This window comes from Ctenocephalides felis, unplaced genomic scaffold (genome assembly GCF_003426905.1).
Source record: "Ctenocephalides felis isolate EL2017-DRISC unplaced genomic scaffold, ASM342690v1 CF-g0.4_SCAFFOLD_03572, whole genome shotgun sequence".
Classification (NCBI taxonomy): Eukaryota; Metazoa; Arthropoda; class Insecta; order Siphonaptera; family Pulicidae; genus Ctenocephalides; species Ctenocephalides felis.
In genome coordinates this window covers 42572083-42599089 of record NW_020539726.1, presented here as the reverse complement: position 1 = coordinate 42599089, position 27007 = coordinate 42572083, and the positions used below count along the sequence as shown (strand labels likewise).

Sequence of the window (27007 nt, the reverse complement as noted above, 5' to 3'; positions counted from 1 at the left end):
GACTCTTACCATGACTGGACAAACGTAGGGTCTTTCCCCAGAATGTGACCTCAGATGAATTTTCAAATTCTCAGCCCGTGAAAACCGCTTTTTCATCAAATTGTGCACCTGTGCGGCTTCTCTTTGGGTGTGTACGAATATGTACTAACATTTTATACCTGAGAAAAAAACAAAATTAATATGTAGAACTAAATACCTAATTGGATAAAATCATATTACTAAATTTGATATATGTAATGCAATATGTATTTTATGATTCAAATATCGCGCCACTACTGTCGTGTCGATTTTCCCTACTATAACTATGTATTCGTCATCTTAAATCTTTGGTAATGTAAAAATATGTGAAATTTCTCTTTCTTGTTCATGGAAAGCGAACAAACAACATTTAAAAATAAACTTAGTAAATTTAAAGGAAGCATTTTTATTTTACCACTAATGATAATATTTTTTTTGTTACCTTGCATTGAATCCCCTGTCGCTCCGTGGACAATCCTTCCAATGACAAAAATATTGGCCGCCTCTGCTCGCAGTCGCATGTTGGGTAGTCACGTGCTGTGCCAAATTATCGGGGGTGTCGAATTGTCTGGAGAAAAAATACAGAAATGATATTAAAGGGTGCAAATTTGGATATTGAAATTTAATGCCCGTTATTGTTTAGAATTGTCATTTACCTCTGGCAGTCGTCCCATTTGCAGACGAAGTTTTCGCTTCCGTCGTCGTCGACGCTGATGATGTCCTCCTCGCCGTTCGTGTCTTCCGATGTCACGATGCACATGGCGCCCTCTTCGTCCGATTCGGTAAAAGAGGAATTGTTGTAACTCTGAAAGATTAAATGAGAAGGAACTGTTAAAATGGGTCCTCATATTAAGGAATTATATTTTCCTTATATTATATATTTCCGAACGAGTGAGATTTTTTAAAAATTAGATCTCAAAATAGTCAACAATATCAGAACAACTACTGACACTTGTATAAAAAATCCTTTCAACATCGAACGTCTTAGAAATCTGGTTTATCAAATTAATTGTTAAGACTGCGACTCAGTTTATTTTGGTAAAACTAGCCAAAATTTAATAAAACGGCTTTAACAACATAAAAACAATTCAAAAAAATTCAATCAATTTAAAACTATGCTTACAGAACATATTAACTCATTAAAATTAAGTGTAAAAAATAATTATAAAATGTATGATGACTAATGTGCGTGTATACAAAGTTAACAAATAAACAATAAAAAAAAACTGACCAAAAGACCCATTTTGAAGAAATTTTATTCAAAAGACGTTATGGTGAGATATGTATATTAACTTCCCATAGAGTAGTTATAGTAATGGGCCGAAAATAGAAAATAAAATTTATTGCAATTCTCCACGTTCTGAAGGTTTCTGAACATTTTGGCAAACCTCAGAAAGAATGGTTGTGTGTGTGTGTTTTGTGAGTCTGCATTTTTTCGTTCACCTTTTCGGGCGCACGGATCACCCAATTTGAATGGTTCAAAAAACTATTGATTAGAAGACGCGCTGATTAATTTTTGGCCGTCTAGGTCCAGCCGTTTTGGAGATACGGAGCAAAAAGTCCAGAAAATAGAAATTGGATTTTTGAGAGACCGGATTATCCGATTTGAATGATCTAAAAATCATTCAATTCATAATGACGGGAAGAAGTGGTGATTAGTTTTTGGCAAAGGCAGGTCCAGCCATTACGGAGATACCGAGCTAAATGTGTAAAAAATTGCAGTTTTTGAGAGAACTAAACATCCGATTTGAATGATTCAAAAAAAATCCACTTGCGTTGACGAAACAAATGATTTTGGGTGAAAAAAAAATTTTTTTGAATACTGAAAATAATTTGAATTTTTTTCTATTTCTAGCTGAAGTTCTAAAGCTCAATTATATACTTCAAATAAATAATTGTAACTTTGCACTTTAGTTTATATAATTTCTTATAAATAATATACAATTCGTTTGATTAATTTTGTTTATTTACTTTTTTGTGATTATATATAAATTACAGTATTTATAATAATCTCTTTGAAAACATTTAATATTTCTCGAATTTTTGATTACGTTACGGGAAGTTCCAGCAAATTGTCTTAAGACACTATGCAATACACTACTAGTTGAATTTCATTTTGGTACATCTGAATGAAGGATAGGACTATAGCCGAAACGTATGGATTATATAACTAACAAGTATTGCATCATTTTACAATCCTCATTGAATTTGAGAATTTATAATGACTCTTTTTAGTACATTTGTTAAAGGAGGGTGTTTTAAAATCAGTTTAATGTTTTATAATACCTAAGCTTTATTAATTAGTTGTCAGTGAGATGTGAAAATGTTTAAAATGCAGCCAGTCTAAAAAGTAAGTATGACCTTAAATTTAATTATTATCTTATTTAATTTGTATTAATTTTATTTCTTTTAAATGTATTAATAGTGACCCTTTTGCACACGATTGGCACCTTATTAACGACATTTAATATTAACTTTAACGTTAATTTTATTAAAAATGTATGCATAATATATTGTGCACATATTTTATGTTTTTATTTCTAAATACGTTTTTTTCGCGATAAAATTGAATGTAAGTATGTTTTAACTATTTTTAATTCAAATTTAAATTTAGTATTTTATGTAATATTTTTATATTTTCATTACTTAATTAGGTAAATTATTAAATGAAGATAAAAAGGGGTGAATTAATGAACAACAAATAGTTTTCAATAGTGCTGATTGTTTTTAAATGATGAAAGTTATCGAATTAATATTTTTAGACCTGTTAGGAAAACTGTTTATTGTAATTTTTACTTTGAACAATTATATTAATATTAATTTGACATTTCAGAAAAAACAAAGAAATTTTTCAAATTGATTAAAATCAGTATTATATGCCAAGACAAAAGTGATTGTTTAAATGCTGTTAAGTGATGTTTTAATTGTTGAAAGTGTAATAATTATGTGGAAATTAATGTAAATGCAAAAAAGGACATTTATTTATAATAATTAAAAATAAATTTGGAGTCAAGATGGTCATTTTGGAGGATCAAAATACATGTAAGTGATACAGATGTAATATTTTTATATTTTAACATATATATATATATATATATATATATATATATATATGTATATGTATATGTATATATATATATGTGTGTGTTACCAGGAAAATATATTTTGAATAAATATAGAAAATTCATAGATCAACAAAGTTATCCTTACAAAGTTTTAGAACATTTTTTGTATGTAAGGATAAATTTGTATGGAAAATATTATTGATTTTTTTTTATTTTTCTATTCTATTATTCTTACCCTCGGCGAAATAGCCAATTGCATGTCTTCCGTAAAATCGGTGGCATTTCCGTACGTTAAGAAGCCCTGATTCCAATTTGGCAAATTATTTGTTCTCGGGGAATAATATAGGGGAGTTCCCATTCTACTGTGATATTGTAGAAGCATTTTGTCGAATGTTTTTTTTTAGATATATATTTTAGCATAAAACACTTGCTTATAGAAAATATAGTCTTGTAGATAATTATCTATACATATATTAATTATTTTTTATATCTTTTATATTTTAACATTAACATTTGACAGTTTTGATTGAGGTTAAGCTTTTGAACTTTTGTAATATTTAATTTCTAGAAGACACTGTTTATTATTTTATACAATATTTTTATGTATTGTAATATATTTATAATCTTTAAAAACCGAATATTTATTAGTTTTTAAATTTTTTTTGACAGTTGTACACTAACACTTTGAAAAATGGCGGTTGATAAACAATTGTTAAGTTTTATATATTATATTTTTACAAATTACACATATTATAACTTTAACCTGAAATTTAATGACAAATCCAAGTATTTTTGCCTATATATTACTTTTATTAAATATAATATTTGTTTTGTGAAATTTCTTGAGTTCTTAGATGACAGTTCAACAATGGCGTCGCACTTTTTATTTTAAATTTCAAAAATATTTAATAATATTTATAAAGTTTTTGCAACACCTTAATTGTTAATCACGTAGTTAATTTTATTGATTTTATGCGTAGTTTATTATATTTATATTCTTTAATAACACAATTTATATATTTTTTTTAGTTTTTTGACAGTTGACACTTGTCAAAATGGAGTTTTTTTTTATAAACGTTAAATTTAACGATTTTAAGTGACGGACAGGTTAATTTCAACTTAAAATTTAATTGTATTTCATAAAGTCTGTTTTATTAAACAGACTATTTATTTAGGATTATTTTTATTAAACATTAGTTTTGTATAATTTTTAAAATTCTCTATTGACAGTTTAACAATGGCGTCACACTTTTTAAATTTCAAAAATATTTCATAATATTTATATATAATTTATGCAACACTTTAATTTTTACACATAGTCAATTTTATGCTTTATTATAATCTAGTTTATAATGTTTATACACTTTGATATATTTATATTCTTTAATAACACAATTTATATAATTTGTGGAGCTTTTTTTGGACAGATTGACACATGTCAGTTTTCAAAATGGTTGCCTTTTTAAGAACTTAATATTTTATAAACAAAATTTTATACACACAATAATTAAGTGATAATAAATTTCAGCCTCAGAGCTTTTGCATGATTTAACTTAAAATATAATATAAACAATTTAATAGTTATCAGTTATTATTTATTATTAGTTTTAAAATTTTCACTTTCACACTTTATATTTTTGGTGTTGGCAGCAAATTCAAATGTCAGTTTTTATTTAAATTGTTTAAACACAAAATTATTGTTTAACAAGAACCACTAAACTTGCAACACACTTCAAAATACCCAATAATTACTATTTGTATATTATTATTATTATTATTAACATTTTTTATATTTTTATAATTTTTTATTATTTGCACTTTTGGGAGCACCCTGCGCGCACCCTGACAGTTCATGTAATGGCGTCGTCCTTGTCATAAGTCTCGTTTGTGTTAAATTTCGAATTCAATTTGACAGTTAAATTCATAAAAAATTATTCAACAAAGTGCACAATCACGTTTAAATGTGTTTTTTATATTACCGCCAATTATTTTTTTAAATTATATGTATAGTCTTTCCCACTGACGTTTACATACACAAAACCGGTTTGAATTCGCAAAAAGTTAACAAATCCTTTTCCTTCAGTGTTCGTTTGTGTTTTGTACAATGAGCATCTTCTCTCCGAAGCGATCCGGTATGTAATGTCCAAGTTTTACATAAAATTATTATATTTATACATGTTTTATTTATTTCTGTCGGCGTTATCGCAGTTTGAGGTTATATAGGTCTCGGGAATTGTTGGTTGGCCGGATCACTGATTAATTTGTTTTCTGTGCGTGATTTTATTTGAAGGGGGCCCTCTCTATCTGTGTGTGTTGTTTATGTAAAATACTGATTTGTGGGACTATCGTGTATCGAACTGGTTCGAACTGGTGAATTTGATAGTTTGTTATGGAATCGGAGCGACGGGTCATCCAGCGGGAAGGACTCGGGGGGCACCCGGAGACAAGGGAATTATTATATCATTTATTTCATTCAATTCAATTATTTTATATTATTTCTCAGTAATAAAGTAAAGTAAATAATGAACCAAATGTAAGTGATTTATGTAAATAATCGACTTAATCGATAAGAATTGATATTTACTAGCCATGTAGTTAAAACTTCTAACTGTCGATGCAATTTTCAATTGCCATTTTCAAACAAAATCATATGTAATTCTATTAATAAAATTTATCACATACAAAAATTTGTATTAACAAAATAAAGCGAAAAAATTGCTTTTCTAGAGTCTTCATACTTGAAGTAGCATACTAAGTTTAATAATTATGATTATTAAGATCATTAAGTTTTATACAAAATTATAATTTTTGAAGTAAAACTTCTTTAGGCGAGACTAGGGTGTAAATCCGTACAAATGCAACGGAAATAGCGTTACGCCCGAACTGTACGTCATTCGCTCTCGATGAAATCATTTCTATACGGGTCGATTGTGATTAGTTGTCGTGTTTGTGAATAGAGATCTGTCGTTGTATGCGTACCGACATCAACAAGGAAATCGGCATAGATAAATAAACATTTTAAAGTTACATCGTAGTACAAATCTTGATTTAATGAAAAATGCCTGAATCAGAAAAATATTTTACTCTGTTCTGAAAAGAATAAAACAATTTAAACATTTGTGCCGTGTACTAAACGTAAGTTTATTAATTAGACTATTCGTAGTTTTTAGGCAAAACAGATATTACAGCTGCTCAAAGAATGAGATTATATTGCCAGCAAAAAGTAAAAAAAATCCAAGCGGTCGATGAATATATGTTAATTTTAATTAACTTCCCGTAGGGCAAGTTATAGTAATCGCAAAAAAATCGAAAATGAAAATTTTTATATATCTTTACGTTTCAGAGGTTTCTGAACATTTTGGCATACCTTAGAAAAAATGGATGTATGTGTGTGTGTGTGTGTGTGTGTGTATGTGTGTGTGTATGTATGTATGTATGTATGTGTGTGTATGTATGTGCGGATACAAATTTTCGTCGACGATTTCGGGAACACGGATCAACCGATTTGAATAATTCAAAAAACATTCGATCCGTATTGATAAGGAGACGTGCTGATTAGTTTTTGGCAAAGGCAGGTCAAGCCGTTCCGAAGATACGGGGCAAAAAGTTCCGAAAACGGTAACTCAGTTTTTAAGAGAACGGAGCGTCCGATTTTAATAATTCAAAAAACATTTTATTTGTATTGACAAGATGAAGAATCGATACAACTTTCATGAAGGTAGGTCCAGCGGTTTCGGAGATATAGAGGAAAAAGTAAAAAAATGAGCCATTTGGCGGTCAAAAATGATCATTAGACATATGCACATCAAATTATCAGACATTTTATAGAGATTTTAACAATAAGTATACATTTTGTTAACATTCCTATCGGTTCCGTACCAATGCTTATGCGTAAGACAGCGACGCGGCGCTTACGCGCTTTATATTTTGTCCCTATGTAGTTAAAGCAGTACGATTGCTTTGAAAAAAAAGTTCAGATCTTCCACAATATGTCAAAATAAAGAAAAAAAAATTTTTTTCAAAAAAAACAAATTTTTTAAAAAAAAAAATTTTTAAAAAAAAAATTTTTTTTTTCAAAATAAAACTAATTTTTTGTCCAATTTATAGTTTCTCAAAAATCTTATTTTTTCAAAGTAATTTTTTTTCAAAAATGTTAATCGTTTTAAAAAAAAAATAATAATTTTTGGTACGGGAAGTTCCAGCAATTTGCCTTAAGGCACGATGCCCTAATTGCCTTAAGACAGAATTCCACTTACAGCTAGTTAATGAAGTTCTTCAAACACAATTATTACAATATTACATGATGAGTGAAGTTGCGAAAACAATATTTGTTCAGGCGTTGTTTAACATAATCCACTGTGTGAACGAATATTATAGAATTAATTAATCAGAAACTACTTCATTTTTCTAATGAAGGTTCATTTCTAAATTCTAATTACAATGACAAACCGATCATGTCATATTTGAAGTATGACTTTAATTACATTATCGTTTTCGAATATTATGAATATTTTTAATGCTATTAGAAATATATACTTTATAACTAATCATTATATAAATATGTATAATGTTTGACATTAAAAAATGTGTGCATCACGAGTGTTACCATATTACTAATAAACATTATTCAAAATTGTTATATGATGCATTTATTTTTAACTTTTAAAATGCCATCTCGTACGATGATCAAAAAAATTTTACTTAAATTGTGTGTGATCATCACACGCACTCTTTTTTTATATTCTGTCAAGGATTTTTAAAGAGCAAGGGACGAAAAAGGGACAAATTGAATACGGCGCACTAACATCACGGACCTGCCTTTAACAAATTGTAATAATATCAATAGTATTTCATTTCCTTGTCGAGTTATCTCATAATTTTTCGTATTTACATCAATACGAATACATCACAATTCACAATGTATAATTTGATATAATATAATAATACTTTGCTCTCACACTTGACTCAGAAGAAGGGTTATTGTACTCTCTCTTCATCATCACATCACTTCCTCGTAAACATGAAGACACGCAATTCGATTTGCATTTCGTATTCGAATCACAAATTGGGACCACCAATGACTTTAAAACATTTCACTAAATCAATGTCTAAACTTCCATTGTCAGGTACTATGATCTAGTTCTTTCCTATACTGCACCTAATTAGTACACAATGTCAATTGCAAATTGAAAAAAATGCAGAAAATCATTGGCTTCCCCGTACATGTTTGAAGCCATGGAATTTGGATAACATATCCCGGGTTTGATACCCTTCATTGGCAGCCTGATGTCAAGGAGTATTGACATAAAGTTTCACTTGGAAATATAGATAACAATGTTTCCAAGTGAAAATAGCTCTTCCTCCGACGCTGCTGTCTCAATAGTAAAAATTCACTATTACAGAAATAATAAAAATTATCACAAAGATCTGGTTCCTTAAGTCAAATTATCACAACATCATAGGACACTTAAGACCTAAAGAACGTATATGAAAAAAATAATATTTGGATCAACAAACCATAGTGAAGAGGAATTATTTGGAAGCTGATAACTTAACTCTATTAACTAATTGAAGCTTTTTAAGATATAATGTAATCCTATAACACGTGCATATGAATCTAAGATGTACCAACCCACTTTTAACGTGTCTATGTTTTTTTGGTCAAGATTTTATGTCCTTGATGAGCCAAACCCCAAATATTGCCTTAGGCCTATTTTCGGATAAATGATATTACTAATTATTGATACAACGCGGACGAAAAAAATGCGGATGATGGCCAACTTAAGCAAGTGATAGAAATACCAGATATGCCTTCTAGCAGAGCACCAGATATAAAATCACCTAAGCCCCAAAACAGCAAAAAGTTGAGTCGACAAGAAATACTTGAAAATGTGTTACTGATTTTTTACTAAGAAGAAAAAATACAAGACAAGAGTGGTAAATTTGACAATAGTGCTATTATTCAGGAGAACAACAGTAATAAAATCATTCAAGTCTCACATCAGCAAAAAAGTTGTATTGACAAAGAAAATAAAACTAATATAGTGTTATACAAAACTATAATAGTTGCAATATGAACTTAGATATAGAAATAAATCGAAATTCTGTGGTATATGCATCAAGCATAGACAATACACTACATGGACTGTTAGTCCTCATATGTTTTCCGTTGTAAATAGTGCTCTAACATAGAGACTGTGTGACGTCATATGTCTGAGCGAACATTGCCGACGACAATCGCGGACTCCCCCGATTGATCAAATGCCACATGTCATATGTTACGTGCCTAACATTGACTTTATAATATATAAAGCGATTTTAGCAGGTGGATTCGATTCTATATACATTTATTTCACAGGGAAAATATTATTGATATAATTTCTTACAAAATTATCAGAAATCACAATTGCCATTATATATGATATTTAATCATTCGGGAGTGTTCAGCGATTGTCGTCGGAAATGTTCGCTCAGGCATGTGACGTCACATATGTTTGAGGACTTATTTTGCGCTCGACTTAGCAATCCATGTAATAAAATATTAAAAGGCAAACAAAAAAAGGTAAAAGACAACAAAAAACATAATTTAGTCCTTATTTTTTACAAGTTTCGACATCGTAGAAATTAAAGGTACAGTCTAGAAGCCTAGTTTTAAAAGTATCACAGACGTGGGATTCGAACACGATCAGTTTTGACTTTCTTATCTACTAACGCGAAAGAAATTGCGGTGACGCGCCAACCAACTCAGCTATAACGACATGCTCACGCGCAACGTTATGAGCGGATTTCTAGGATCTAATCGGAATTTTTGCACTTTTTGCTCTATATCTTCAAAACGGCTGAACCTGCCTTCGTCAAAAACTAATCAGCACATCTTCCCATCAATAGGAATCGAATGTTTTTTGAATTATTCAAATCGGTTGATCGGTGTTATCGAAATCGTCGACTAAAATTTGTATCCGCACACACACACGAACTCACATACACATACACACTTCGTCCATTTAAAAGATAGGTATAAAATCAAGTTAAGAATGATAAAAATCTAGATCCTTCCTCCACGAAGTAATACTTAACGGCGGTTTCCGTTGGGACCAAAGGCAAGGGCGGTATTGAGTCGATATACCCAGACAAAACACCAGTCTGGGATGCATAGAGACATTTCCTTCGCTATACAAAAAAAAACACATATACAGACAACATACATGCATTTTTTTACAAGGTATGCCAAAATATTCAGAAACTTCAGAAAATTTTGATGTTCCATTTTTTGCGTTTACTATAACTTACCCTACGAGAAGATAACAAGTTGATGATGTCATCCAAAAAAGGAGTTAGAAAATGTGAAATCCACTCATGCAGGAAAATATACTTTAAGGAAAAACTACCAAAAAAAGAACTTTTATTAGCCTCGTTGATATATGTCTTAACTATTAGCTGTTCTGGATCTTAAGATTATCTGTTAGCTGGTAATCTAATATGGATCCTTGAGGTTCTGATTGACTTTATTGAAGAATTGTGAATAAAATATATGATGTCAATCGATTTTTCTCAATTTCTCGATCTTGCCGGACTTCGTCTCGGTGTGGTCGTGATCTGTGTCTCGTACGGTCAACGTCGAACCGGATCGATTCGGTTCCGTATCAGCGAGTTCAACTTGCTTTGAACTTTTGTTTACCAGATTGTATTATATATATATATATTACAGAAAATCAAATACAAAAATCTTTATCGACTGCCAAGCACATACACACACATGGCGAATAATTAACGAGTTCGAAAACCAGACTCTCGTCAATATAGAGATAAAAAGATGCAGTAACAGAAGGAGATGTTGTTATAGTTAATGATGATGCTGTTTTAAGAGGTACTGCTTGGTTAAAATTCACTTTTTGCTTCTCGAACTTTTGCTTTGATCACTAGCTATCTTAAAACAGCCAAAATATTTTTATGGTATAAAAACCATTGTTACAACTGCTGAAATTTTTCTCTTACTCGTGCAGAGCTCTTATTTCAAATTTTGCTCGAATCTCGAAACACCCATTTACCACCAATTTGAAATAAAGAGATTTACAGGACTGTCCTGGTTACTCATTTACCAGCAATTTGGATTACAGAGATTTACAGGATTTTTTTGTAAGTCTGATGGGTGCCACTGTATTTTATCATCTCGCCCAAGTTGTCTATATCAGTCCTTCTTTCTGATATCGAGTGTGTGTATGTTTGTGTTTGATAACTTTACTTACTATTTGTTCAATTTCATAATAAGTCGAAGATAAGATTTAATGGCGAGTGGAAAGACCGATTCCTCGTCCGATTTCAAGAAAATACCGGATTTCTAGTTAAATGAACCGTTCGGATGAATTCTGGGAACAACACGACCATGTCTTTATCAGTAAACAACAACTTTGTCTAATTAAATATAGACAAAATAGAAGACATACATACACACAGAAAAAAAGAGTGTGCGTATGGTTCACACGCGATTGAAATAACACTTTTTTGCTATCGTACAAGATGGCATTTAAGTTGAAAATAAATACATCGTATAACAATTTTAAATAATGTTTTAAATAATATGGTAACACTCGTGATGCACACATTTATTAGTGTCAACCATTATATACATTTATATAATGATAAATTATAAATTACATATTTATAACAGCATTAAAAATATGTATAATATTTGAAAACAATAATGTCATTACAATTAAAGTCATACTTCAAATATGACATGATCGGTTTGTCATTGTAATTAGCTTTTAGAAATGAACCTTCATTAGAGAAATGAAGTAATTGCTGATTAATAAATTCAATGATATTCGTTTATACAGTGGGTTATGTTAAACAACGCCTAAACAAATATTGTTTTTGTATCTTCATTCATCGTGTAATTGTTTTTGAAGAATTTCTTGAAATTAAAATTAAAATACATTCATTGACTGCTTGTTTTTTTACTATTTCGCTGGCGATACAGTCTCATTCTTTGAACAGCTGTAATAACTGTTTTGCATATAAAAATAATTTCCATTTTAATAACCACAAAAATTTATAGTAATTTACAATTATGAATAATACAAATTACTCCAATAAACTTACGTTTCTTACACGTCAGATTTTTTATTTCTTTTATTATTTTCACTATACAATCAAAGCAATCATACTCACGCGACACGACGACCAATCACAATCGACCCGTATAGAAATGATGAATCATTGGCACTCAACTCGGCCGTAACGCTCTTTCGTTGCATTTGTACGGATTTACACTCTAGTCGCGCCTAAAGAAGTTTTACTTCAAAATAGAGGCACTCACAGAGATACACACATACTCAATTAGAATAGAGATTAACCAACAAAATTTATCAGGATAAAATTTTGAAATTTTGATACGGTTTGTTATTGCAAAATTTAAGGAGTTTTTATAGCTAAACTACTTTTCGTAAGCTTAAAATATTTAAGGATGTTTGTTGGGACAATGATTTCTATTGCAATTTCAATTTCTATTGAAAAAACGGCCCGGCCGATCTTTACTAAAAACAAATCAGCACTGATATCTTTTGGATGGTCAAAATCGATTCAGAATTTTTGACCAAAACGTGGACGAGAAATGTTTTGGCAATTTTCTGCTAACCAAATAAAACAGCTCGTCCGATCGTCTCGCAAAACTAATAAAACAGCCCTTATCAAGTTTCATCGAATTTTCCCCAAATTTTAGAAATCATCGCTTCCGTTTATGGGAATCTCGATGAGAGGTCAAATTTTGGTGTCAAATGATTTCAAATGACTTAGAACATGAAATTTCTTGGCGAAACACTAAACTTAGAAAATTAATAGATATCTGATATTACTACTGCTTGATATCAAGCTGGCCAATGTAGACATCAAACCCATGGCTATTTCTTAAATTATTCAGTAGTATTTTTTAAGATGTTGCTTATCATTTTGTCTTATTTTAGTTAAAATGCGATAAAATCCAGAAATGAGCGCGGGTCGTGGCACTTGTAATCTTTCGACATTTCGAACATAATATCGATAAATTGAGTCGAAACCGGTCAAAAGCGGTTGAAAAGACGAAAAAAAATTATATATATAGAACGGTCGAATCATCGTGACAACGATATAGTGTTTATTTATTCCAGTAGAGATATTAATTTGTGTATTATCTAATTATTAAAAATATTCCACTGGTACATGTAATAATAATAAATAGGTAGAGGACCACAAATCAATTATTTTTAATTTTTTCTGGTAGACCGGTAGACAGATAGTCATATAGACAGATAGACAGGAAGACAAGAAAACCCGTAGACTAGATGTATCAAATATGCATTTTGTTCAAATTTTTCTTTGATAATAAATTTTTTTTCACAAAATTTTTTTATGAAATGTTTTTTCCAAAAAAAAATTATCCCCAGAAAATCAAAGACTATAGTCCATGGTTTTCCCCAAAATTACATTAAATCTCAATCGTAAGTTAAAGGGTTAATATTTTTATTCCAGTTTGCTCGTCAGTAGAGTTCTTTTTCTGCTAAATGTCTTTTATTTCAGTCGATCGTCAGTCGAGTCCTTTTTCCATTTACTCTCTTTTATTTTAGTTGGTCGTCAGTAAAAAGCGTGGATGCAACTGGTATAAAATTAAAATTTAAATTAGAATGTCAAGGGGGCATCCATTAATCACGTGAGGCTATGACAAAAAATCACGCGGGGGAGGGAGGTGTCTAGTAAGATATCATGTGTATTTATTTTTACCTAGATTTTCAAAAAATATTTACTTTTTTCACATAAATTCGAAAGAAATGTTCCAAAAATTTTGCGTAACTAAAAATATATCTATTCTAAATTCTAAATATCACAACGAATCACCAAGGGGGAGAGGTGTCCAAAAATCCTTAAAAAATCGATTATGTGATTAGTAAGCCCCCTAATTTATTTTTAACTTCCCGTAGTTATTGTAATGGGCCGAAAATCGGAATTGAAATTTTTTACATTTCTCGACGTTTTGAAGGTTTCTGAACGTTTTGGCATACCTCAGAAAAAATGGATGTGTGTGTGTGTATGTGTGTGTGTGTGTGTATGTATGTGTGGATACAAATTTCCAGTCACGTTTTAGGGCGCACGGATCAACCGATTTGAATGGTTCAAAAAACATTCGATTCCTATTGATAGGGAAAAGAGCTGATTAGTTTTTGGCAAAGGCAGGTCCAGCCGTTTCGGAGATACGGAGCAAAGAGTGCGGATAATAGAAATCGAATTTTTGAGAGAACGGAGTATCCGATTTGAATGATCTAAAAACATTCAATTAGTAATGATTGGGAGAAGTGTTTATTAGTTCTTGGCAAAGGCAGGCCCAGCCATTTCGAAGATACGGAGCTAAATATGTAAAAAATGGCAGTTTTTGAGAGAACTAAGCGTCCGATTTAAATGATTCAAAGAACTTTCTGCTTGTCTTAACAAAATAATTTATTTTGGAAAAAAAAATTTTGTACCAATTTTTTTTTTTTTTTTTTAGTTTTTTGTATATCGAAAATATTATATTTCAGATTTTATTTTATTATTTTATATTAGACAATGATACAATATTTATAATAATCTATTTGAAAACATTCAGTATTCAACGGGAAGTTCCAGCAATTTGCCTTAAGGCACGATGCCATAATTGCCTCAAGACAGAATTCCACTTACAGCTAGTTTGTTGTTTTTTTTTCAGATAATGTGGATCTGATCACTAGCGAAGTCTCTCAGGATAATTCTGATGCAGCAGTCGATGCTGATGCACAAAATAATGTAAGTGTATAATAGTGAAATATTTGAATAATATTTTCCTATTAATTTTTCATTCATCTTTTACCCAGAAAAAGAACTCCAAAGATGGGAAGGATCCTTTCTTTGGCAAGTTGCCCAAGGAATATGTCCTCTCTGTGGATCCACGATCAGGAGACATCATCGGAAGCATACCTTTACCAGATGCACCAGTAAGAAAAAGAGATGATACCAGTGATGTCGAATCGGGTTTGGAGCAACCTCCTCCTTATTCTTCTCCGCAGATCATGGCACAGTATCTGTTCTCGGAGGAGAAGATCAGGAAGAACTTTTTGAAAAAGGTAAGTAGAGGAAGACTTATAACATTCTGCAAGATTTGATGTTATGTAATAGTTATATTAATGTTTGTTTGGTTTTTTAGGTTTACTGTATATTGTTGACTCAACTGCTGATCACCTTTGGGTTTGTCTGTCTTGGAGTGTTTGAACAAAATGTGAAGCTGTTCGTACAGAAAAATGTCATTGTTTTGTAAGTGAAAATATGTAAAATATCAAGTTTAACTTCTTCAATAATAATAATTGTTATTTGTAATTTTTAGAATAGTGGCATTGGTTTTATGCATTTCAATGGTGATCATCTTGGGTTGTGTATCGGAACTGAGGAGAAAATCACCTTGGAATTATATTTGTTTGCTAACGGCAACTGCATCGTATAGTTATCTTGTTATGTGTATTGCCAGCATATATGAACCTCATTATGTAAGTAATTAACGACAGTAATAAATAAGATGTAAAATCACTTACGACTATATTTGTATAATCTCTCATACCAGATACTTCTGTCTGACTGAGTTTATACAAAATATAAAATATTATATATAAAACTAAATGTATGAAAAACAATATATGGTTTCTAGGGTGGTCCTTAATATGGACATTTTCGATTTTTTTGCTGCCAAGGGCTCAAATGCTTCCAAAGTAATAAAGACAAATTCACTCAAAGTTTTAGCTTTTAATATTAGCATTTAGACAGTCCGCAATTCAATTAAAAGTTGCGTAAATTTATTATTAAGTAAATTCTTGCGCCATCTGTGATAACATTTGTGAACTCAAATATTACGACACTTAAAAATATTTATAAACCACCTAATCCATGTGGGCTGTTTAACGAAATATTTATTCATCCTGGCATCAAAATTAATTTTGCATCAAAATATTTATTTAATTGGTGATGTTGACACTCAAATTATCAGCAATAAATTGCCATCAAAATTACAAGTCTGCTATCACAGATGACGCTAGAATTTACTTAATGATATGTTTATAACTTTTAATTGAAGTGCGGGCTATCTAAATGTTAATATTAAGAGATAAAACTTTTAGAAATATTTTATTTATTTATTTGGAAGCATTCGAGCCCTTTGGAGCAAAGAAATTTGAGAAGTCCATATTAAGGACCACCATAATGGTCCCATCCTTGCGGCATTTTCTTGTAGCGAAAACATAAACCTGGTTTAAATATTTATTAATACCAAATTAAATTTTATACTTCAATTTATCATCAATATATGTTTAGATAATATTTAAATAATCAAAATAATTTTATCGATATTAGTTTAGTATTTTTGGTTGTACAATATATAATAAAGATTTTTTTTTCTTTTTAGGTAATGATGACAGTCGGTTTAACCATTTTAATAACAGTTAGCTTGACACTATTCGCTTTTCAACCGTGGGTCGATTTTACAATTATGACAGGATTTTTATTCATTATAACATTGATGTTTATTACTTTTGGAATTCTTACATTGACACTACCTCACAGTAAGTAGAAATTAGTACAAATTCATATATATATATATATATATATATATATATATATATACAGGGTGCTTCAAACAAATGTATACACACTTTGAACTTCCATAGAAAATTTATTTACCGTTCTACAAAGTTAAATTTCAGGAAAATAGAAAGCTGAAAGTCCAATGTAAATGAAACATAAATAACAAATCTTAATAAAATGAGGTGTACAAACGTAAACCACGTAACCTAGACATTCTTTGGAATGAGATTCAAGCAGTGTGCAGAGAAATCTTATTGGACGTTTTGATACGATATACAGAATCAGTGGTGACTCGTACTCAGAATTGTATTGATGCTGCAGGTCACCAATTTGAACAGTATTAACATTTGTTATTTATGTTTCATTTACATTGGACTTTCAGCTTTCTATTTTCCTGAAATTTAACTTTATAGAACGGTAAATAATTTTCTATGGAAGTTCTAAGTGTGGATACATTTTTTGAAGCACCCTGTATATATGTTTATATATAAAATTCTTCTGTACCGGTGTGTGATTTGATACTTCTCCTAAACGGTTATTCGGATTTTGATAATTCTTTTTAGAGTTTGTCAAAGGAAATGTTTAAGATTTAATCAACAATAAAATTATAGTAATATTGTACAAATAATTGGGAAAAATGACAAAAAAACACTTTGTTTGTCATTGAAAACATTTGACCTGTCATCTGCTAGAAATATCAATTCACTTGAAATTTGAATTTAGCTGAAATTATGAGCCTAGATAATATTAGAATATAATATTCGAGAAAAATGTAATGTCGAAAAGCAGCCGAGTTGTGCCAAAAATTAAAATAATATAAGATACAGTCAACAGTATATTGTTTGGCAGATGAAATTATATAATTCAGTTTAATAAATAACACAATAAGTTTTATTTTAGGTTTACTTTACTAAATTATTTAACGATACAAAAAAAAATTTTACTTATTAAAAAGGATTAATCAAAATGAAAAAAAAAGGATTTTTAAAGAAATTGTAGAAGTTTATAAAGCCTTTATTAAACTGCCAAACATTTCCATATATTATTCTATATCATCTTCAGTGAACTACAAATGAAAAACAGAAAAACAGAAGAATATTTTTCATTCAAATGTACAAAATAAGTATTAACAAAAGGATTGATACCTGTTCGCTTTCTGAAAATTTAAAGTTATATTTAACAATGTTTTGAAAATCATTTTGTTAGAATAACCATTTTGTTTCAATAAGATTAATTTAATTTAAATAATTAGATTTGAAATTTATATATATTTTTTGCGTAGTTCTTGAATAATTTGTGTAGTGAATAATTAAAGATTAGTATTGGTATTTGGATATTTCTTTTGATTTTAATTATATAATTAAAATAATATAAATAATTTTTTTTTTTTAATTAGTATTTTTATCTTTTATATTTATTTGAGTTCGAGGAACATTACCTCGATATCGATATGATAAGTTAATGTATTTAGCTTGAAAAAGATTTTTACCTATTTCTTTAAATTATATTTTAATTATTTTATCTTTTAAATTATTATTTATATAATAATTATATTTAGTAATTAACTATCTAATATATCCCGTGTAATTAATTAAAGTTAATAGAATTTAATTCTATCTTATATTTTCAAAATATATGCTTAATTTCAAGCTCATTAACTATAATAATAAATTATCTCATTTATAATAAATATATGGATTAATTAAATAATAAGAAAAGTATAGAATTGTAAGAATTTGTCCTGTAATAATATAAGGATCTATTATAAAATTTGTAGTTCACTGAGAATGATATAAAATAATATGTTGAAACATTTAGCAGTTTGAAAAAATTATATAAACTTCTACAATTTTGTCTTCAAAACATACAATCCTTATAATTTATACAGAGATAATTGCACTTCTAAGAGACTTTTTGGTGAAAGCTGTTTTATTTTTATTAACTTTATATATAAATATATATATATATATATATATATATTACTATTATCATTTTTCTAGATATCGAGACACTCCACACTGCCTATCTATGTCTCGGAGTCCTACTCTTTGCCTTTTACATTGTCTACGATACACAATTAATGATTGGTGGAGAGCACAAGTACCAAATCTCACCCGAGGAATACATTTTTGCAGCCCTGAATCTCTATCTGGACATTGTCTACATGTTTTTGTATCTTTTGAGACTCGGGAGGAAATGATTTCTATGTTTATTGTAAGTGTAATAAAAATATTTTTGTACTAAAAGTGCTTTTTGAAAGTATTAATAGACTAGACGATTAAAGATGTAATGAGTAAAGGAAATATTATTTTTAATTAAATTTTTTAATTAGTTTAAATTAATCTGAAAAATATTTTTGTGAGATATTTATTATTATTGAGCACCTCTTCAAAAGAAATTTTTTATTTGCTTTAAATTAGTTGAATGCAACTTTGAACTTGTTTACTACAACTATTATGTTATTTGAGAGAACTATAATTATCATTTAAGACTATCTTTGTGTCTTTTTATAATTTTTAAAAGTTGTTACACAAGGATCTGATTTTTTTAAACACTTATTTTATGCCTCTTTAAGTTTTTAAAGAGTTTGTAGCATAAAAATGTGTTTTTAGCTAATGCTCCAAGTAATTACAATTTAGTTTGCTAATAAATTTTACAGTCCGCATTTTTTTTTTTTAAGTACTAATAATTTATGTTTATTTAGGTTAAGTACTAATAATATTTGATACTGTTTCAGTTTTTGTACCAGTATTAATATTTATTATTCATTACATCTTTAACCAAATAGTATTATTTAAAATATACTATTTGTTGTTTTATAACTATAACTATAAGTTCTAGGTATTTAAGTAACTAAAAGTAAACTAGTAATTTCTTAAGATCGTTTTGTATTTTTGTACTTTTTATAATAATAATTGTCGTTAAATTTTAAAAAATATTCTGTGTTTGCTTTTAGTTAATTTAGTGTTACAACTTCAATCGTGAATTGTTTTTATGTGATTTTGCGCATTTGTTTATTATTTATCTTGTAACTTTTAAACGGTTTGTCGGATTCAAGTGAAATATTAGACAAATTTGTTCAAAATTAAACCATCTACAACATTTTTTAATAACACGATTCCGTAGAGCAACTCGGTATACTCTAAAATTGCTGTTGAAAATAGCATATTGACGTCAATGGGATTTTGTGCACGTATTTAATTTTTCAGTTGTAACTTTTAAACTGTTCGTTTGATTTAAGTAAAATATTCGGTAAATTTGTATAATATTGAATTATCTACAACATTTTCTAACACCACAATATCCTACAGCAACTCGGTATGCTTTAAAATTGCAGGTAAAAATAGATTATTAACGTGCATAAACGATTTTAGTGTTGCGACTTGAATTCTAAGATCTCGTGCACGTGTTTATTTTATCAGTTGTAACTTTTAAACGGTTTGTTTGATTTAAGTAAAATATTCGGTAAATTTATTTAAAATTAAATTATCTACAATATTTTCTAATATCATAATGCCCTAGAGCAACTCGGTATAATTTAAAATCGTATTTGAATATAGACAATTATTGTGAACACGAACTGTTTTTATTTATAACATCTCCTTATGATATTTGAACAAATTATTAACATTGAAAAATGTTATTTTTAATAAGTCTGGAATAATACGTTTTGAGTTCACATTTGATTCATCTTTAGTGGCTAAAACACAAAAATTATTTAGAAACAAGAAAAATACATTAAATTAAATGAACAATGTTGTTAAAATGAATGAAGAGTATTTAATTATAAACAATTGAATTATGCTTTATATTTAATTGATATCCAATTAGACTAAAATCCATCTATTGTTTAATATTATATCATTTATACTTCAATTAAACATTTTTTTATTATTTTTCATAAGCATTTTGTTTATTAAATGTGGTTTTTGTGTTTTCCAAATAATTTTTATACTTTATACACTGAAGATGGATGAAATCGGGATTCGAAACGTGTGGAAATTTATTCAAAAAAAATATGAAAACATATTTTTTCTTTCTATTATTTGAAGAGACCTTTAGACTAAAATTCGACAGTCGAATATAAATAAACCAGGTATAAGTGGCATTTTGCATTGATACCCTTTATATAATATTTGGATGGATTTTGGTTAAAAAACATTTATGTTTTTATTTCTATCTGTTAAAATTATTACTCTACTCATGTGATATGATAAACTTTAGATTTTTTATTCATTTGCTGCCAAGTTGTCGAAATAAATAGCAATAAATAATTAACTATTTTTATCATGTACGTTTCGACACTCTAGATGTGTCATCATACAAAACGTTAAAAAAATAATTACAAACTTAAAATAATGTAATATTTGTATTTTTTTTAACTTTGTAAGAAGTAAAATATTTTTTGTAGAAATTGTCAACATGCTGAATGATGACACATATGCAGTACGAAACGTACATCATATAAAGATTCATTGTTTATTATTTTTTATTTCGACTATTTGGCTGCAAATAAACATTTCAAATATACGATACATTTCAAATATATGTATATATATATATATATATATATATATATATATATTATATATATATATATATATATATATATATATATATATATTAATTTAAAAATTAAGCACTTACCATTTTTATTTTCAATTTAATTAATTATCCTCGTTTGATTTCTTTACAAATACACCTCACATTTGAAAACTTTTTAAGAAAAAAAAATTCCCTTGAACTTTTATATTTATTATATTTATATACTAATCAAATTTATAATTATTTTAACAGTTATTTAAAATTTTATTTATTTAAAATTTATAATTAATTATTAATAAATTATGTCGTCGTTGGATTAACGGACGTAGTGACTGACTAACTAAATAGACTAAATGTGAGTGTTGTAAAAATTTCGACCCTCCACGGATTCGGCGAGCCACCGAGGGAACCACGTAGGGACCCACATGTATGAAAATTACACACACACACAACACTATCGCATATCGAAACTAACCGAAAACTAGTGCTGTCCGACCGACGTTAGACAGAGGAGAGATTTTATTACAGTTATTGTAATCGTCCAAAAATCGACAGTGAAAATTTTTGCACTTCATTACGTTTCAGAGGTTTCTGAACATTTGGTAAAGGTACCTTCGGATAAATTGATGTGTGTGTGTTTTTTATGTATAGCGAAGGAAATGCGTTTATGTATCCCGGACTAGGTCTTTTGTCTGGGTATGTGGAATTCAATACCGCCTGGGTATGAATAATACCGAATAAAACCTCCGCTTTGCCCTTTGTGGGGTGAGGATCTAGAATGTTATCATTCTTATCTTGATTTTATACTTGTCTTTTAAATGAACGAAGTTCTCTCGCAAATCTGTCTGTGTGCGTGATGATACAATTTTTTCTCGACGATTTCGGGCGTACGGAAAAACCGATTTGAATAATTAACCTCCCGTAGAGCAAGTTATAGTAATCGCAAAAAATCGAAAATGAAAATTTTTATATATCTTTATGTTTCAAAACCTTCTGAACATTTTGACATACCTTATTGTTAGTAAAAATGGATGTATGTGTGTGTATGTGTAAGAGCGTGTATGTGTGTATGTGCGGATACAAGTTTTTGTCGACGATTTCGAGAACACGGATGAAGCGATTTGAATAATTCAAAAAACATTCGATTTGCATTGATAAGGAGACGTGCTGATTAGTTTTTTGGCGAAGGCAGGTCTAGCCGTTCCGAAGATATGGGGCAAAAAGTGCCAAAAACGGTAACTCAGTTTTTAAGAGAATGGAGCGTCCGATTTAAATAATTCAAAAAACATTTTACTTCTATTAACAAGATGAAGAACTGATCAAATTTTTATGAAGGCAGGTTTAGCGGTTTTGGAGATCTAGTAAAAAAAATAAAAAAAAATGCCATTTGGCGATCAAAAATGATCATTAGACATATGCACATCAAATTATCAGATATTTTATAGAGATTTTAACAATAAGTATAAATTTTGTTTACATTCCTATGGGTTCCGTACCAATGTTTATTCGTTAGACGGCGACGCAGCGCTTACGCGCTTCATCTCTATGCAGTTAAAGCAGTACGATTGCTTTGAACAAAAGTTCAGAATTTCCAAAATATTTCGAAATAAATTTTTCTTCAAAAAGTCTTTTTTTTTCAAAAAAAAGTAAATTTTTGTCAAAAATTTATAGTTTCTCAAAAATCTATATTTTTCACAGTAATTTTTTTTCAAAAATGTTAATCTTTTTAAAAATAAAAAAAATTTGGTACGGAAAGTTCCAGCAATTTGCCTTAGAGCACGATGCCATGCGCCCCACTAGTTTAAAAAACATTCGATACCTACTGATAGGCAGACGTGCTGATTAGTTTTTGACAAAGATAGGTCCAGCCGTTTCGGAGATACGGTGCAAAAAGTGTAGAAAATGAAAACACGGTTTTTGAGAGAACCAGACATCCGATTAGAATGATTTAAAAAGTATTCGGTTTATATTGACGGGAAGACGTGCTCATTAGTTTTTGGCAAAGCAGGTCCAGCAATTACGGAGATACGGAGCAAAAAGTGCAAAAAATAGCAGTTTTCAAGAGAACGGATTATCTAATTTGAAAAACTTTTTGCTTGTGTTGATATTGTGAGGAATAGAAAAAACATGAAGAACCTATATCCTCAGATGGATTCATTCGACACCTCTTGCCAATGTAAACATTCACAAGAGTTTTAAGCGATAAGATCGTCACTGTATATGAACGATAAAACATATAGTGATTATAATTATCTATTTGAAAATTTATAAAACAATTGTTGTTAATTATTGATCAATATTTATTTATTAACTTCCCGTAGGGAAAGTTATAGTAATCGCAAAAAAATCGTAAATGAAAATTTTTACATTTCTGGTACAAGGTACAAGGCTTTACAAAGGTTTCTGAATATTTTGGCATACCTTAGAAAAAATGGATGTATGTGTGTGTGTGTGTGTGTGTGCGTGTATGTATGTGTGTGCGGATACAAATTTTCGTCGACGATTTCGGTAACACGGATGAAGCAATTTGAATAATTAAAAAAACATTCTATTTGTATTGATAAGGAGACGTGCTGATTAGTTTTTGGCAGAGGCTGGTCCAGCCGTTTCGAAGATACGGGGCAAAAACGGTAACTCAGTTTTTAAGAGAACGGAGCGTCCGATTTCAATAATTCAAAAAACATTTTACTTGTATTGACAAGATAAAGAATTGATCAAATTTTCATAAGGGCAGGTCTAGCGGTTTCGTAGATCTAACAAAAAAAGTAAAAAAAAATGCCATTTGGCGGTCAAAAATGATCATTAGACATATGCACATCAAATTATCAGATATTTTATAGAGATTTTAACAATAAGTATAAATTTTGTTTACATTCCTATAGGTTCCGTACCAATGTTTATCCGTTAGACAGTAACGCGCTTTATATTTTGTCTCTATGCAGTTAAAGCAGTACGATTGCTTTGAAAAACAGTTCAGATCTTCCAAAATATGTCAAAATAAAGAAAACATTTTTTTAATAAAAAAAATTTTAAAAAAAGTAATTTTTTGTACAATTTATAGTTTCTCAAAAATCTTATTTTTTCTAAGTAAAATTTTTTCAAAAATGTTAATCGTTTTTAAAAAAATAATAATTTTTGGTACGGGAAGTTTCAGCAATTTGCCTTAAGGCACGATGCCTTACTTAATTGCCTTAAGACAGAATTCCACTTACAGGTAGTTACTGATTTTTTTCCCTCGAATATTTAATTCTGGTACGGAAAGTTCCAGCAATTTGCCTTAGTTCAGCTCTTTTTCCCTCGAGTATCGAACTTTATCCCTGGGGCCTCTAGTTCCTCCTTTTGTCCGTCATCTGTCTGTCGGACAGCACTAGAACAGATGCTCGTTGCGCCGAGGGGGACCTCTTGTCGAAAACGCAAAAAAAATTATAATACTATCAATTCTCTTTTACAACAATATACAGATATATATATGTATGTATGTATGTATGGAATAGATGCTTTTGCGTAACATATGCCCTGATAATGATACATACACACATGCATTCGTACGTATAATTAAAAGTGAGTATGTGTGTATATGTGTTTGTATCACAGGGGGAGGTCTCCGTTGTTGAATTTTGCCAGCGTCGCGTTGGTCTAGTTTAGGGTCTCTCTTCTCTATATCGGGCAACGGGGCACACCGTCATCAATTTATTATACGACAGAGACACCACACAGGTATATTATATATTTATATACATATTTTGGTATGCATACTAGCTGACCCTGAAAACACTGTATAAAACTAGTGGGGTGTATGGCATCGTGCCTTAAAACAATTTGCTGGAACTTCCCGTACCAAAAATTATTTTTTTTAAAATGATAAACATTTGTGAAAAAAAATTTACTCTGAAAAAATTAGATTTTTGAGAAACTATAAATTTTTGACAAAAATTTACTTTTTTTAAAAAAAAAGACTTTTTGAAGAAAAATTTATTTTGAAATATTTTGGAAATTCTGAATTTTTTTCAAAGCAATCGTTCTGCTTTAACTGCATGGAGACGAAATATCAAAGCGCGACTAGACCTGCCTTTGCCAAAATCGAATCAGCACATCTTCTCATCAGTAGGAATCAAATGTTTTTTGAATTATTCAAATCGGTTGATCCGTATTCGCGAAATCGTCGGCGAAAATTTGTATCCGCACACGCACACACATACATATATTTTTTCTAAGGAATGCCAAGATGTTCAGAAACCTTTGAAACGTAAAGATATATGAAACTTTTCAATTTCGATTTTTTTGCGATTACTATAACTTACTCTACGGGAAGTTAACTAGTGGTGCACGGCATTGTGTCTTAAGGCAAATTGCTGGAACTTTTCGTACCTGAATGAAAATTCGAGGAATATTAAATGTTTTCAAATAAATTATTTAAAATAATATGACTTTATTCTTATTTTATGAAAAGTAAATGGACAAAACTTAATCAATCGGATTTAAAATGAAGGACATTGTCTAATATTTATTAGAATTATATAAACTGAATTGCAAAGTTAAAATCATTTATTTGAAGTATATAATTGTAGTTTAGACGCTTAGTTCACTCAAAAACTGCCAATTTTTGCACATTTAGCTCTATGTCTTCGAAATGGCTGTACCTGCCTTTGCTAAAAACTTAAACACTTTTCCCAATCATTACTAATTGAATGTTTTTTTAGATCATTCAAATCCGATACTCCGATATCTCTCAAAAACACGATTTGTATTTTCTGCACTCTTTGCTCCGTATCTCCGTAACGGCTGGACCTGCCTTTGCAAAAATGGGGATCGAATGCTTTTTAAACCATTCAAATCGGTTGATCCGTGCGCCCGAAAACGTGGACGAAAAAATGCGGACATACAAAACATACACACACATCCATTTTTCCGAGGTATTCCAAAATGTTCAGAAACCTTTGAAACGTGAAGATATGCAAAAAAATTTATTTTCGATTTTCGGCCCATTACAATAACTTACCCTACGGGAAGTTAATTAATAAAACTGCAAAACTTTGAAAAACTGAGATTTTTAAAAAATTTTAAAAAAAATTGAATGTTTTGAAAAATTAGATTTTTTTTATATTTTGATTTTTTTTTTTAAATTTGAATATTTTTTAATCAATCGCGCTGATTTGGAGCCGAAATATCAAAGCGCGTAAGCGCCGCACATTCGTCTAATGTGTAAACATTGGTACGGAACCCATATAAATGTACACAAAATTTGTACTTATTATTATAATCTTTATAAAATATCTGATAATACGATGTACATATGTCTAATGATCATTTTTGAGCGCCAAATGTCATTATTTTTTACTTTTTTTATTGGATCTCCGAAACCACTAGACCTGCCTTTCTATAAATTTAATCAGTTCTTCATTTTTCCAATACAAGTACAATGTTTTTTGAATTATTAAAATCGGATGCTCTGTTATCTCAAAAACTGAAATACCACTTTTGGCACTTTTTGTCCTATATCTTCGATTTATATAATTCATAATCAATCACAATATTTTTATCCATAAATATGAAAGCATTCTACTTATTTTAACTGAAGACTTTCTTCTTAGTTTTAACAAGATGAAATTAATAGAATCGATTTTAATTAGAAATTCAAAAGCATCACTTGCATTAAAGTGAAATTTAAGTATTAAAAATCATTTTTCTTTTAATGGATCTAGGGACTAAATACTTTATCTCAGGGGCTCTAAAATTGCATTTCAGTTTCAACTAAAACCACAATTTAA

At 29.5% G+C, this 27007-nt stretch overlaps 2 protein-coding genes across 2 annotated transcripts in view; one reads left to right on the top strand and one right to left on the bottom strand.

The window, feature by feature from the left end:
* Positions 1–3465, bottom strand: part of LOC113388537 (zinc finger protein GLIS2-like) — a 10188-nt gene extending 6723 nt beyond the window's left edge. The window contains exons 1-3 of the mRNA XM_026625908.1: positions 3319–3465; positions 675–823; positions 461–586 (exon numbers count right to left, since the gene is read on the bottom strand). Coding sequence (XP_026481693.1) covers positions 461–586; positions 675–823; positions 3319–3465 — 422 coding nt within the window. The remainder of the gene's footprint in view (positions 1–460; positions 587–674; positions 824–3318) is intronic.
* Positions 3466–4951: 1486 nt separating this feature from the next.
* On the top strand, positions 4952–18987 carry LOC113388536 (protein lifeguard 1). Its single transcript, XM_026625907.1, has 7 exons — positions 4952–5215; positions 14797–14873; positions 14942–15190; positions 15271–15377; positions 15448–15607; positions 16516–16672; positions 18695–18987. The coding sequence occupies exons 1-7, from the start codon at positions 5188–5190 to the stop codon at positions 18892–18894; spliced, it is 978 nt and encodes a 325-aa protein (XP_026481692.1). The 5' UTR covers positions 4952–5187; the 3' UTR covers positions 18895–18987.
* The last annotated feature ends 8020 nt before the right edge of the window (positions 18988–27007 follow it).

Coding starts and splice junctions, on each gene's coding strand:
- LOC113388536 (XM_026625907.1), top strand. CDS start 5,188: ATGAGCATCTTCTCTCCGAAGCGATCCG. Junction 15,608..16,515: donor GCATATATGAACCTCATTAT/GTAAGTAATTAA, acceptor TTTTCTTTTTAG/GTAATGATGACAGTCGGTTT. Junction 16,673..18,694: donor TACATTGACACTACCTCACA/GTAAGTAGAAAT, acceptor TCATTTTTCTAG/ATATCGAGACACTCCACACT.